The 15,688-nt window shown below is 41.5% G+C and overlaps 1 protein-coding gene across 2 annotated transcripts in view; it reads right to left on the bottom strand.

The window, feature by feature from the left end:
- Positions 1 to 6,452: 6,452 nt before the first annotated feature.
- Positions 6,453 to 15,688, bottom strand: part of LANCL1 (LanC like glutathione S-transferase 1) — a 49,425-nt gene continuing 40,189 nt past the window's right edge. For both annotated transcript variants that reach the window (XM_070387198.1, XM_070387193.1), the window contains exons 8-10: positions 10,616 to 10,792; positions 10,090 to 10,162; positions 6,453 to 9,496 (exon numbers count right to left, since the gene is read on the bottom strand). In XM_070387198.1, coding sequence (XP_070243299.1) covers positions 9,420 to 9,496; positions 10,090 to 10,162; positions 10,616 to 10,792 — 327 coding nt within the window. In that variant the 3' untranslated portion in view covers positions 6,453 to 9,419. The remainder of the gene's footprint in view (positions 9,497 to 10,089; positions 10,163 to 10,615; positions 10,793 to 15,688) is intronic.

Raw genomic sequence — 15,688 nt, 5'->3', positions numbered from 1 at the left:
TAGAGTCTTTTTTGGCAAGGTAATAGTAGGGTATAAAAATGAAAATTGAAGGAGTAATAAAGAACTTAAATTTAAAAAAATTTTTTTAAGTGACAATAGTAAAAACATATCTAGGAATTTCTCTGGAGCTGTTGTGGGCAGTGTGGGGTCAGTTCAGTTTCAGATAGTTCCTTGTTCCAGCTTGTACTTGTTCTCAAGGTCTATAGGCCCCTCCAATGCTCAGTCAATATCAACTGATATTGATATTGTGCTTCCAGAGTAGTTCCCTCTTCTTTGTTTATTTTGGCTTCCTCTGTCTGCCAGTCTCTTCAGTGTCAAATTTCTGCCCTGACACAAGGAGGCTAGGTGGTCACTTATTTAGGTTCAGTTGTGTTGTGGGGAGGGAGGGACACTGCAAACAAATGTTGCTGGCATGTGTGGGGAGTGCTTGCAGTGTAGGGACCACACTGGGTTTGTTTGCCACATGCCAAGGTGGCGTGTGCTTCCCATGTCTCCACTGCTTAGGCTTCAGGGTGCTCTGCAAGGGCACTGTCCCAAGTGGGCCCCGCATTTTGTGCCCTCCCCAGGTCAAAGCCGCTCAGGTCCTTGGGTACTCTGCAAGGGCTCAGACCCTGTTGGGGTGTGCATTTTGTGCCCTTCCCAGGTCTGAGCAGCTCAGGTGACTGGATGCTTGGCAAGCGCCCTGTCCCAGGTAGGCCACGTGTCTCAATCACCTCCCTGGTCCAGCCGCGTGGTTTCCCGAGTGCCCCATGAGAGCACTGTCTCAGGTGTGCCATGTGTCTCCTCTGGGGAGCTGGTCTCAGGCTGTGACACTCCTGGCACATGTCAACCGTCCAGGATCCCAGGAAGACATCGTTAGCAACTGGGAGCCTGCTCACAGTTTGGTGGAAGATGCTGTCTCTGGGGCCGAGATTGCAGCAGCCCTCATCTTCTGGCTCTGGCTTTCACAAGCCTCCCCTCTGCCTCCAGCTGGGGAGGGGCCTATATGCAGCCAGCTAGCTCTCTTTTGGTATTCGCTCAATCCTTTGTTCTGTGAGCATGCCAGGGTGTGCGTTAGAGCATTTGTGGCAAAGTTTTTTTTTTTTTTTCTTCTCTCTGGTGATCCCATGATTTGGGTTGCTATCTCACGTTAGCGCCCTTGGATCATCCTTGGGGAATTCAGGCCCAGTTCTTACCCTAAGGTCCAATGATGCAACTCCTGCCTCCCTGGTGGGGGACTTGAGCCTCTGGGCTACTTCTCTGCTGGCAGTTGCGGTTAGGCATGTATTCTGTGGGGTTTTTTTTTTTTTTTTTCCTCCTGGTTATGTTGCCCTCTGAGATTCCAAAACTCCCCACAGACCCATCGAAGGGTTTCCTATTGTGGAAACTTCTCCTCCTTCACAACTTCCTCCCCAGGTTGCTGACTTTTGTTTCTGTTTTTTTTTTTTTTTTTTCTATTTTGTCCTACCTCCTTTTGAAGAGAATGGGTTGCCTTTCTGGGTGCCTGGTGTCCTCTGCCAGCATTGTCTTGTGGAAGTTGTTCAACATCCAAATGAGCTTTTGATGAATTTGTGGGAGAGAAAGTGGTCTCCTGTCCTATTCCTTCGCCATCTTGGGACCGCCCCGCGGTATTTTTCATGGGCCAACAGATTTGTGTGTGTGTTGTAAAATACAACAAGAAAACAGAAAATTGAAAACACTAAAGTTTAAGTTACATGGCTACAGAATATGTAATGTTAACCTCATTATTTTAAAATTTTTCTCAAGCTTGATCAGAATCATCTGGGGTTGTTAAAGCAGATTGCTTTCTATGTCAGCATATCTGACTTAGTTTGTCTTGGTTGGGTCCTAAAGTTTGCATTTCTAACAAGTTCCAGGTTATGCTAATTAACCTTATTGGGCCAGAGATTGCACTTTGAGAACCAACAATCTGAGAATGTTAATTCACGTTTATTGGCTTGAGCACCTATAAGTGAATTAGGAAATCATTAAGTGAATTAGGAAACTCAGCAAAAAGGGCAATTTGAAGTGACTGGTAGAAAGATGATGAATTTGGCTTTTTCAAGTAAACAGAAGAAAACACCATCAAAATCAGATAGTCATTAATATATTTCAGTAATATGCAAATGAAGCTAATTCTTAACGGGACAGGTGAGAACTGGTGAAGGTAAATTACGACACACTGCTCTTTCACTATAGTAAGTGGTAAACAATACATTGGTGATGTGAGTCATCTAATCTTACATCAATTTCTAGTACAGAACATCCCCTGCAGGAGCAAACTGGCAACCCACTCCAGTATTCTTGCCTGGAAATAATCCCATGGACAGAGGAGTTTGGCAGGCTACAGTTAATGGGGTTACAACAAGTTGGACACGACTGAGTGACTAATCATCATCACAAGCCTGAGTACAGAACATGCAGGGAACACACTAATGTGAATAAGAGTGTCTGCCTAGGCTTACTTGTATCAGTTTCAATTTAGAAGTTAAAAATGAATGAGATTTTCCTATTTCTAGTGACATTTCCAAACTTCCTGGTTCAGCCCTGTTCTTATGCACTGAAGTGTCCTTGGAAAAATGACCTCTGTGACACTATACATCACTTTATGAAATTCTCATTTAGGAAACATGGCAAATGACAGATGGTGGCAAATAAAGTGTAAATGACACCTCTGGTGTACATTTATTACTCAGAACATGCTAAGGAAAAAAAAAAACTGGAGAAAGGGATGTGATTTTTTTTTTTTTAAATACCTTTAACACCACCCTTATTGGCAGAAAGTGGAGAGGAACTAAAAAGCCTCTTGATGAAAGTGAAAAGTGGAGAGTGAAAAAGTTGGTTTAAAGCTCAACATTCAGAAAACAAAGATCATGGCATCTGGTCCCATCACTTCATGGCAAATAGATGGGGAAACAGTGGAAACAGTGTCAGACTTTATTTTTGGGGGCTCCAAAATCACTGCAGATGGTGACTGCAGCCATGAAATTAAAAGACACTTACTCCTTGGAAGGAAAGTTATGACCAACCTAGATAGCATATTCAAAAGCAGAGACATTACTTTGCCAATAAAGGTCCGTCTAACCAAGGCTATGGTTTTTCCAGTGGTCATGTATGGATGTGAGAGCTGGACTGTGAAGAAAGCTGAGCGCTGAAGAATTGATGCTTTTGAACTGAGGTTTTGGAGAAGACTCTTGAGAGTCCCTTGGACTGCATGGAGATCCAACCAGTCCATTCTGAAGGAGATCAGCCCTGGGATTTCTTTGGAGGGAATGATGCTGAAGCTGAAACTCCAGTACTTTGGCCACCTTATGCAACGAGTTGACTCATTGGAAAAGACTCTGATGCTGGGAGGGATTGGGGGCAGGAGGAGAAGGGGATGACAGGATGAGATGGCTGGATGGCATCACTGACTTGATGGACGTTGAGTCTGAGTGAACTCCGGGAGTTGGTGATGGACAGGGAGGCCTGGTGTGCTGCAATTCATGGGGTCGCAAAGAGTCGGACACGACTGAGCAACTGAACTGAACTGAACAATTAGTTGACTAGTCGTGGCTCCTTATAAACTCTAAACAATGGCAAGGGTCTAATTTTCCTCATACAAATCTTGATTCCAGATGATTCAAATTAATTATTTAGTATAGATTATCTTCCACATGATTCTCATATTACCAGAAGCTTAGGACTCTGAATTGAAAGATTCCAAACCCTTGGCAACTTTTCTATTAGAACTGTAAACACATATTTGTTCCAAGTTCATTCCTTTCCCTTGCTACAATCTATATCACAGACAATTGATCTCTTCAAGGCTGTACCCTTTGCTCTGACATGGTTTGGAATTGTGTCACATCAGTAATCAGACTCCAATCATCCCAGCTCTTTGATGCTCTTGCTATTAGTGCATGTGCTCTTTGATCAAAACATCAATCAGTTCTCTCAATTCATCAGCCAACTCCTGACCTTCCTTCCTTCTTCTCTAGAGTCAGGATTCTGTGATGCATTATCTAGTCCCGTGGTACTCAAATGCTCTGTGGCCAGCAGCATGGGCATTGTCTGGGAGCTTGTTAGACATGCAGACTCTGAGGGCTCACCAGACTGGCATTTTAGAATCATCTTAACAAGATTCCTAATGATTCGTATGCAGATAAGGTGGGATTCCCTGGTGATTTAGATGGTAAAGAATCTGCCTGCAATGTAGGAGACCCAGGTTGGATCCCTGGATCTGGAAGGTCCCCTGGAGAAGAAAATGGCTACCTACTCCAGTATGCTTCCCTGGAGAATCCCATAGAGGAGCCTGGCAGGCTGCAGTCCATGGGGTCACAAAGATTTAGTGACTAAAAATAACAACTCTCTGAATTCAGTACTCCTAGTACTGAACTCAGTTATCTACAAATACAGATAGAAACCATAGGTCATAGGAGAAACTTGGACACGCTTGAAATTTGTGGAATAAGGGAAAGACTAGTTGGAAGGTGAACAGGAATATTTAAAAATATTTCCTTGTAATCAGTTGTCTCTTCCCCCATCTTCTTCACCAGACTGAGTTGTCAGGGTGGGGACGTGTCTCATGCACACAGAATCCTCCGCCAGACATCTTGCTTATAACATATATGCTTAATGAACTTGGGGAATAGAATGGTTTTAAAGCATTTCTCAGGTATGATTAAATAAAATGGCAGTCTGAAGCATATGAATTTTGCCAGCAGTTCAGATTATACCAGCAAGGGGGTGATGTTAATACCTGAATGCCAGATACTCAATCAAAATTAACCATCAACTTTCACTGTGAGCCGTTATCAGTCTTTCTCTGGTTACAGATACCTTTCTTAATACCCCAGCTCCATTAGAGAAGAGAAATTATGCAACTACTTTATAAACTGATTTATCAAGAGTCCCGCTTTTCTCTGCATAATGACTAAGTGCCTTACAAATACTTTCTCTGCCGCTTACTTGTAGAGTGATAGAACATTTGCTGCAGATTTCATGTCACCATGCTTGTGATTTGCATGTGGATGAAAAGCTAACATAATGTAGAAATGTGAAATTAAACTGGTCGACTATGAGCAGCAGTCCTGCTAAGACCCATTCATCTATCCTCATTGTTCACCTCGTGGCTTACTGTGTTTGCTGCTTTCTTCCATTACTCACAAAATTGTCAGATAAGTCCCAGAAGACTCACTGGCACATGGCTTCTTCTGGAAAACAGTGTTTGCAAAGCTTACATAATGGGACCAATGAAGCCAACATGTGAAAAAGCCCAGTGTTCTCTTGCCTTGTTAACTGACCCTCGGCTTCAGAAGGAAGAGGGTGAATCTGGATAGGAAACAGAATGAGAAAGCAAATTATCAGGGGACTGACTTGTACTTTTTCTTACTTTAAATGATGCCTGTAAGAGTCGAAAATACATGAGACTTTATGACACAGTCCACAGTGGGAACTATCTTGGGGAAAAAGAAATGACACAAAACTGGTTATTCTATTCAGAGAGTATGGGAAGCAGGGGGTCAAAGGCTTTTTCGAATGCAAAGTGTAGGAAAAAATAAACCACTGTGGCTAAGTTGCAGGAGATGAATTACTTCTTCAAGTTTTGTTTGCTCATGAGATTACAACTGTGGTGCAACTGAAAGTGCTTATCATTGTTTTTCTTCTGGTAGGAAGATGAGCCAGGAAATGGTAAACCAGAGAACAAAGCTAGCTGCCTTACCAATTGAAATGTAATCTTGTGAAAAGGCAGGGGGAATGCTCCACACATAACTCTGGAGTCTCTGGGTGGCCTCTGCAAAGCACCATCCTCTCCACAGCCCTGTACCCACATGTCAAGATGGGGTGCCCTCATCTCTACCTTCATTTGATCAAAGGAGCAAAATAAAAATAACTCAATTTAGCCTTAGCAATGTAAGTCATTCAAATGATAGACAAGGGGAATGAAGGGCATTTTAATCAGAGGTACAGGGAACAAAATGTAACTTGGGGTTGGAAAAAAGTATCTTATAATTTGGCAAATTCTGGTGTGCCAAGTGACACTAAATGGCTGAGTCATGAAAGGAAGTAGTACAGTCATGCCAGGTGACTGACCAGAACTCCTTTCCAACCTCTGTACACACATTTTATAATTATGCCTCATTTAATCTCCCCCTCCATTCAAAGTGCCCTTCAGAACTGGTCAGCAGGGAAATCAATTTCTAGAATGAGACTTTTATTAACCACAGGGTGGATTCTCATACGTATGGGATCGTTAATATACTGCCCTGCTTGAAGCCTAGTAGATTCTTCTTAATTCTATTAATGATCAGATTTTAAAATGTTTTCCTCTTTATATTCATAAAGTACTTCAAATCTTGTTTGACTCAACAATGAAGAAAAAGTCAGCAGCAAGTCCTAGGGAATGAGTATAAAGAAAAAGCCATCATTTACCACTGAAAGAAAATATTTCTTAAGTTTAAACCAAAGTAAACAAGAAGCAGATGACAATGTATGGTCGTAATAAAATTTTATTGAGAAGCAGTACGATAAATCCTTTATAGAACATAGAAATACATACAATTCCAGCCCTTTCCAATAAATGGCAATGTAACATTGGCGTAGGATTCCTGAATATCCCAAATGCTTTGTTTTGTTATCTGTTGGAGAGAAGCAGTTCTTCTACAGCTTAACAACACAGAAGTGGGGTGCTCTGACCTATTTAGGGTGGGCAGCACTGGAGACAGAACTCGGCATGAATAAAGGAGGACTACAGATGAGTTCAAGTGGCTGAAAGAGTAGATGAATAAATGTTCACTCTTCTCATCGTGTACTTCAAACTCAGTCAAGAGAAGGCAAGGCATTATAAAATCAGACACAAATTAACTCGAGGACATAAGAGCAAAGCATATCTCTCAATTAAGTTATACAGGAACGCTGTAATAAAAGAGAGAAAATAGCCACTTTTACCTAAAACTCTACCTACCGTGAAGGCTTTTGATGCCAAGTAATTGGAACTGACATCAAAGATGAAAAGGGAGTCAAATGACTCTAAGGATTAAAGACTGACTTCTTGATGGGACCACAGATCAATAGGATTGATGTAAATAATTGATGTGACACTCACAGAAACACACGAGAGGATAAATGAATACTGCCTGACACAGTTTTAAGGTTTTACTACCTAGTTTTTACATAGAGATAAAAGATACTACTGAGTTTTCTGGAAAGCAATTTTGAGAAGTTTTTCATTTTGTTTTGCTTTTTTAACAAGGAGAAAAATATCTGAGGGAAAAATGATATAACAGAAACAGAACTGAAATGATGCCTCTTCCTTTCAAAACTAAGAAAACTAGTATAAAATTTCAGTTTCTTCCATGCTGTTAGGTTATTAGTCTGAGTTTTATACCCTTTGCCTGAGTTTAAAATCCTATCAAACTTTCTGCGCTCATAAACATAAATAAAACAAACAATGGCACAAGTATAAAATCTTGCCTGTTTAATAACTGAAACTTAATGTCAATATTGATAAATTTGCTAATGGATGACAGTAGCTAAACTGCAATCGAAATACACATAAGAATCTTACTCAAAACGTTCTACTCCCTGCCTTGATGTCTTCCTGGAGTTAAACTAATTAAGATGTTTGGTGAAGCACTGTGATCACTGTCCTCTGGTTAGTAGAGAGTGTTTTTTGTTCTTTCTCCCTTGGTTAGTAAATACAGAAGCTGAAAGTGCAGGTAGCGTATAGTAAGACATGTAACTAAACCATACGGGCTCTGTTCTTTCAAGTTGGACACCCAGCCAAAGGCAAATTAGCTTTACGGTGAATACTGACCCCTTTGATCTGAAATGCTCACGCTCAAGAGAAAGGCAAAGCTGGCACATAGCTTACCAGCAGCACTTCAAAATCTGAGAAGCACAAGGTTGTCCTGACTAACACAAGTCACAGAGTAAGCTAATCCTGGGAACTGAGCCAGTGGACTGTGTCTTAGATCCCACTGTCATTAGCCTTTAAAGGGTCAGGCAGTTTCCAACAATATTAGCTATTTTGGTGCTACATGGAAAATAATAGGGGATTTCTACTCACAGGAATCAACATACACTCAGTGGGAATTTGGTTCAAAGTTCCAGTTAAAAATAGCATATTTTTGTGACCCAGAGAGCTGTGAAATAGGCACATTTAAAATTCTTAGACCCTGTTTTTTAAAGTGGCGAAATGTTTCAAAATCAGTGGATATACACAGAAAAGACGAAACAAGCCTGGGAAAATCAGCAATGGAAGGAGGAGGAATGGGAGCTGATAAGTCAAAACATTGGTATGGAATTTAAAGCACCAGGAATTCTTCACCTACCATATAAATAACCGATCCTGAGGGCTCAGAAACTGATGAGTGTTAAAGCCTAGAGTATGCAGAGACAAAAGCTATTTGTTCTAAGAACGATCACTGGGTAATACTGTCTCAATAAACAGCATTTCTATCAAAAGCTTAGCGATTCTGCCATATAGCATCCTGTCCTCCCTCTTTAAACAAGTAGAATGCTCTACTATCTAGTGAAAAGACCAACATCTAGATAGATAGGAAGGAAAATATCTGATGGCTTGTACCAAGCAGGCAACACTTTACAAAGCATAGTCTTTGCAAGATAAGTAGAACACAAGTTAAAGTTTAGAAGGTCAGTCAGAAAGGGTGGACTCAAATCCTGGGTCATAATATATTCACACATAGAAATCTCATTTCCTGATCTTACTAATTCCAAAGAAGGAACACATTTATATTAAGTAATTCCAAAATGTATTAGCTTATCTGGAAAAAACAAACTTTTTGTTAGTTTATCTTGAAATAACCATCAAATCATAATTTTCATATAACGACCATCCCATTTTAGAAGTTTTTGATAAAGGCGTTGGATTATAGAGCCTGAATGCTCCCTAAAAGGGGCAAATTTGAAAGTATGTTTAGGTAAAGATTGTGAATTTGAAAAATGGTGCTTAGGTCCCTAGCCCAGTTGACAACTTTTCCAAATTTTGTCCCCTTTCATAATCAACCACTTAGAGAAAAGCAAAGTCATAAAACTGTTATTAAAATACTAAAGAGAAGAGGTGGAGGGCACTATCAAACAAGAAGCATGTCTTTATCTACATTTAGTTTCTTTTAAATATTTTTAGAACAGTAACAGATGATTATATTCATAAGCTTAAGTAAGAATACAATTGCCCCTAAGTTCTGAAATATATACAAATATGCCCTCAAAATACTATACATATCACCTACCTTCCCTTTAGAAGAAACTGAAGTTACTTAAGATTTCCTTGGATACTTTAAAATAAAAGTCAATAACAAAAAGGAACTGAACTAAAGACATATTCTGAAAAAACAGTCAACTAAATTACATACAGAGCCTGACTCTATTGTTGCTTTAGCCAAGGTTTGATAAGAGAGGTTCATGCAGTGAGGCGCAGAGGGGGAGCTTTCCTTTTACAGTTCAAATGCGGGGAACCTGGCTTTTGTGGGCACTAGGAGGTCAGCCAAGAAATATATTGTTCCAGCCATTCCTGAAGGAAAAGAAAGAGTCAGAAGTTATTACACCAAAAGATGATATTTTTTATAGAGTGGCTTCATTTTGCATCATAAACAACATGACAATATAATTTATATGATTTGAATGAAGTAGGTGTCTGTTTTTATATGTTGCAGCTCATTAGAGGGGAACACTAGTAAGGTGCCCAGCCTCTTTATGCAGGTAGGAGACAGGAGGGGGAGTGGAGCCAGACTGGTTTAAGGCACGGCCCTACCATCTACCATATGTGAGCTCCTTCATCATGGCCTGACTTCCCTGTTTGAGCCTCAGAGATCTCATCTATGACATGAGGATAATAATACATATTTCTGATGAGATGATTTATGATGACATCTACAAAATGCCTAGCATGTGCCTGGCTCCATAAACAGCAGTCATCATAATTACTACTATTGGATCCACAGTGGTCTGGGTGCTAATGGATTTTTAATACTGAGCTATCATATTAGGAAATAAAGAAGTAGTTTAAAAATAACTATAAAATTAACTTGATAAAATGCAACATATTACTAAGGAGAGAAGTGGATGCTGATATTATAAGTCAAATAAGTAATGTGTGGAAAATACCTTCAAAGAGGGAGAAGGGGGTGTCTGGTGTCCGGCATCCGTGTTCTCCATAATCTAAGCACCATTCAGCAAACTAAAAACGAGACCAAGTTAAATTATTGAAATGACTTCTTCTAGAGACTCCTAAAAGTTGACAGAGGTTGTCTCTAAGATTTACTCTGAAAAGTCAAAAACTATTCTCAAGGCAGGGAAAGGGTTTAATCCAGAGAAATGGATGGTCTAAAAAGAAACTACAAAGCATGGGAGGAATTTAATGAGCTTCTGAGTCACGTCTCCAGGGCTATCAAAGAAGAAAGGAACAAAACCACCTTACAGCTTCCAGCAAAACAACATCCCCCACCAATGCTGTTGAGTAGAATTATATCCTTTAAAAAAAACAAAAACAAACACCTAATTCAATTGAATGATTTTTCTTAAACTGTGTCTGTTCTATAGACTTATGGTTTAAAAAAATAAATGAATTAAATCAGATTAACCAGAGCCATTTCTGCAAAGGTGTGCTGTGTTTGGCGGTCCTGAATCCTACCTTACAGGCCCTGTACAGGTACTTCGCATCCTGCGTGAGGCTGTACAGTGACAGGAAGGCGTAGGCATTCCCTGCAGTGCCGTGGCACAGCCCATACCCCTTCTTCAGCAAGCCGTACTGCCAGATCACGTCCGCACACTGATAGGCATCATTGAGATACCGTTCTTCTTTGAACACCTGCAGAGTCACGGGACAGAGTTTAGTATAAGGGATATAAAAGACACTTCTATTGACCTTCCTTCCTGATAGGAGACAAAAGGAAATGGGAAAAGGGAGGAAGAGAAAGGGAGGTGGCTTAGTAAGAAAGGGTAAAGAATTCAGAGACACAGAGATATGTTATATTGGTGGGGAAAAATTACAATAATTTATTAGCAATTTTTGTTTTTAAATACATAACTGGACATGATCTCGTCTATATGATCTAAGTTTTATATGCATGTGTGTTTGTGTTGTTGCTGTTTTTTAGTTGCTAAGTCTTTTCAGACTCTCTGTGACCCCATGGACTGCAGCCCACCAGGATCCTCTGTCCATGGGATTTCCCACATAAGAATGCTGGAGTGGGTTGCCATTTCCTTTTGCAGGGGATCTTCCCAACCCAGGGATCAAACCCATGTCTCCTGCATTGGCAGGTGGATTCTTTATCATGGAGCCATAGTGTTTGTATAACTGAATGTTACTGGCGAAGTAGCCTTATTTACTTGCAACTTGCTATTATCCTTAGTCACTTTGCAAAGGATAAACACTATTCTCTCTGTAACAATGATGCTCTTCACTATTAGAAAGTTTCTTTATACCCTGAAGAAGAAACTGTTTATAAAATTGATTATAAACACTATACTTTGTCAGAAAAATAGAGATACATCTTTACAATCTTTGTGACCTCCTAACTCTTGATTAAAGATGTGAAAAATACATGTGTGTGTGTTTGTGTGTGTATTTTTTTCCCATGCCATGTAGCTTGTGGGATCTTAGTTTCCCAACCAGGGACTGAACCCATATCCTCTGCAATAGGACACAGTCCCAACCACTGGACTGCCAGGGAATTCCTGAGAAATATTTTCTGAGTAGATATTTTTAATATCTCATTACAGTATAAAAGTAGAGCTAGACAGTTTAAAAAAATTTTTGTATTATATTTGACTTTCTGAAGGCAAAATCTGAGGGCTTATTCAGACCGTAAGATGCCAGAGACTATTTAGAGTCTATAAAACTGTCATTCGTAGAACACGTACCAATGAACATCAATATCTTGGTGTACTTCCATTTTCCCCCCTCAAATAAAAACCTTTGCTTCTTTGATTATGGCTCTGTCATAAAATACTTTTTCAGAAGTGATACTTGCATTTTAAAAATTATGGTGAAATATATGTATGAAAGTTACCATTTTATAAAGTGGACAGTTCAATGGCACTAATTACATCCCCTGTGTTGTTTCAAGATGGTTTAAGAATAGGACGGGCAGACCACTTTCTCCCCCACAAATTCATCAAAAGATTGTGTGAATGCTGAGCAACTTCCACAAAACAACTTCTGAACACTGGCGGAGGACAACAGGCAGAAAGGCAGCCCATTCTCTTGGAAAGGAGGTAGGACAAAATATAAAAGACAAAAGGAGAGACAAAAGAGCTAGGGATGGAGACCTGTCCTGGGGAGGGAGTCGTGAGGGAGAAGTTTCCATACAGTAGGAAATGCTCTCACAGGTGGGTCCATGGGGAGTTTTGGAATCTCAGAAAGCAACATAACCGGGAGAAAAGAAAAAAACAAACAAATCACAGAAAACATGCCTAACTGCAACTGCGGAAAAGAACTAGCCCATGAAAGGCTCCAAGTGGAAGTGAAAGTGAAGTCGCTCAGCTGTGTCGGACTGTTTGCGACCTCGTGGACTGCAGCCCACCAGGATCCTCGTGGACTGTAGCCCACCAGGCTCCTCCGTCCATGGGATTCTCCAGGCCAGAATACTGGAGTGGGTTGCCATTTCCTTCTCCAGGGGATCTTCCCGACCCAGGGTTGAACCCAGGTCTCTCACATTGCAGGCAGACGCTTTAACATCTGAGCCACCAGGGAAGCCCAACCTAACCCCTAATGCACAGTCTGGCCTGCTCACAGAACAAAGGATTGAGGGAATACCAAAGTACAGCTAGCCCCCTGCACACTGGTCCCTCCCCGCCCAGAGGCAGAGAGGCAGGCTTGAGCCAGAGGCAAGGGTCTGCTGCAACCTCAGCCACAGAGATGGCATCTTCCACCAAACTGTGAGCAGGCTCCCAGCTGCTAACCAAATCTTCCTGAGATTCTGGATGGCTGACACCTGCCAGGAGGGTCACAGCCTGAGATCAGGTCTACAGAGGAGACATACAGCACATCTGAGATGGAGTTCTTGTGGCACACCTGGGAAACCAAGAGGCCGGGACCGGGGAGGTGATTAAGACGCATGGCCCACCTTGGACAGCGCACTCACCAAGAACCTGGTCATCTGAGCTGCCCAGATCTGGGAAAGGGCACAAAACGCACGCCCAACCCACAGAGACTGAGCCAGAACTGTGTCTGAGTGTCTCCTGAGGAGGTATGTGGCCTGCTGCAGGGACAGGGGCTCTGGGTGCAGCAGACCTGGATATGGCAGAACTCTAGGAGGAGGTTGCCAGTAACCCCACCAAAGAACTACCAGAACTTAAACAGGATTGCGGAAAGAGATTCTTGGAGGGCACAAATAAAATCTTGTGCACACCAGGACCCAGGAGAAAGGAGCAGTGACCCCATAAGAAACTGACCCAGATATGCCCATGAGTGTCCAGGAGTCTCTGGCAGAGGTGTGGGTCGGTGGTGGCCTGTGGCAAGGTTGTGGGCACTGAGTGCAGCAGTGACTGCATCGGACCTTTTGAAGGAGGTCACCATTATCTTCAAAACCTCCACCATAGTTTGGCTTCAGGTCAAGCAACAGAGAGGGAACACAGCCCAGCCCACCAACAAAAGCCGGATTAAAGATTTACTGAACATGGCCCCACACATCAGGACAAGACCCAGTTTCCCCCACAGCCAGTCTCTCCATCAGGAAGCTTCCATAAGCCTCTTATCCTTATCCATCAGAGGACAGACAGAATGAAAAGCACAATCACAGTAAACTAACCAATCTGATCACATGGACCACAGCCTGGTCTAGCTCAATGCAACTATGAGCCAGCCTGTAGGGCCACCCAAGATGGACGGGTCATGGTGGAGAGTTCTGACAAAGTGTGGTCCACTGAAGAAGGGAATGCAAACCACTTCAGTATTCTTGCCCTGAGAACCCCATGAATAGTATGAAAAGGCAAAAAGACAGGACAGTGATAGATGAACTCCCCAGGGCGGTAGATGCCCAATATGCTACTAGAGAAGAATGGAGAAATAACTCCAAAAACAATGAAGAAATGGAGCCAAAACAAACACAACACCCAGTTGTGGATGTGAAGGGTGATGGAAGCAAGGTCCAATGCTGTAAAGAGCAATATTGCATAGGAACCTTGAATGTTACATCTATGAATCAAGGCAAATTGGAAGTGGTCAAACAGGAGATGGCAAGAGTGAACATTGACATTTTAGGAATCAATGAACTAAAACGAACTGGAATGGGTGATTTAACTCAGATGACCATTATATCTACTACAGCGGGCAAGAATCCCTTAGAAGAAATGGAGTAGCCATCACAGTTAACTAAAAGAGTCCAGAATGCAGTACTTGTTTGTAATCTCAAAAAGGAGAGAATGATCTCTGTTCGTTTCCAAGGCAAACCATGCAATATAACAGTAATCCAAGTCTAGGCCCTGACCAATAATGCTGAAGAAGCTGAAGCTGAATGGTTCTATGAATACCTATTAGACCTTCTAGAACTAACACCAAAAAAAATGTCCTCTTCGTTATAGGGTCTGGAATGCAAAAGTTGGAAGTCAAGAACTACCTGGAATAACAGGCAAATTTGGCTGTGGAATACAAATAAACAGGTCAAAGGCTAACAGAGTTTTGGCAAGGGAACACACTGGTCATAGCAAACACCCTCTTCCAACAATACAAGAGAAGACTCTACACATGGACATCACCAGATGGTCCACACTGAAATCAGATTGATTATATTCTTTGTAGCCAAAGATGGAGAAGCTCTATACAGTCAGCAAAAACAAGACTGGGAGCTGACTGTGGCTCAGATCATGAACACCTATTTGCCAAATTCAGACTGAAATTGAACAAAGTAGGGAAAACCACTAGACCATTCAGGTATGACCTAAATCAAATCCCTTATGATTATACAGTGAAAGTGACAAATAGATTCAAGGGATTAGAACTGATAGACAGAGTGCCTGAAGAACTATGGACAGAGGTTTGTGACATTGTACCAGAGGCAGTGATCAAGACCATCCCTAAGAAAAAGAAATGCAAAAAGGCAAAATGGCTGTCTGAGGAGGCATTACAAATAGCTGAGAAAAGAAGAGAAGCTAAAGGCAAAGGAGAAAAGGAAAGATATACCCATTTGAATGCAGAGTTCTAAAGAATAGCAAGGAGAGATAAGAAAGCCTTCCTCGGTGATCAATGCAAAGAAACAGAGGAAAACAATAGCATGGGAAAGACTAGAGATCTCTTCAAGAAAATTAGAGATACCAAGGGAACATTTCATGCAAAGTTGAGCACAATGAAGGACAGAAATGGTACGGACCTAACAGAAGCAGAAGATATTAAGAAGAGGTGGCAAGAATACACAGAAGAACTATACAAAAAAGATCTTCATGACCCAGATAATCACGATGGTGTGATCACTCACCTAGAGCCAGACATACTGGAATGCAAAGTCAAGTGGGCCTTAGGAAGCATCACTATGAACAAAGCTAGTGGAAATGACAGCATTCCAGCTGAGCGATTTCAAATCCTAAAAGATGATGCTGTGAAAGTGCTGCACTCAGTATGCCAGCAAATTTTGCATATTGAGTCTCCCGATCCCAAAGAAAGGCAATGCCAAAGAATGTTCAAACTACTGCACAAATGCACTCATCTCACACGCTAGCAAAGTAATGCTCAAAATTCTCCAAGCCAGGCTTCAACAGTATGTGAACA

This window comes from Bos mutus, chromosome 2 (assembly GCF_027580195.1).
Source record: "Bos mutus isolate GX-2022 chromosome 2, NWIPB_WYAK_1.1, whole genome shotgun sequence".
Taxonomy (NCBI): domain Eukaryota; kingdom Metazoa; phylum Chordata; class Mammalia; order Artiodactyla; family Bovidae; genus Bos; species Bos mutus.
This window is presented reverse-complemented; position numbering and strand designations above follow the sequence as displayed.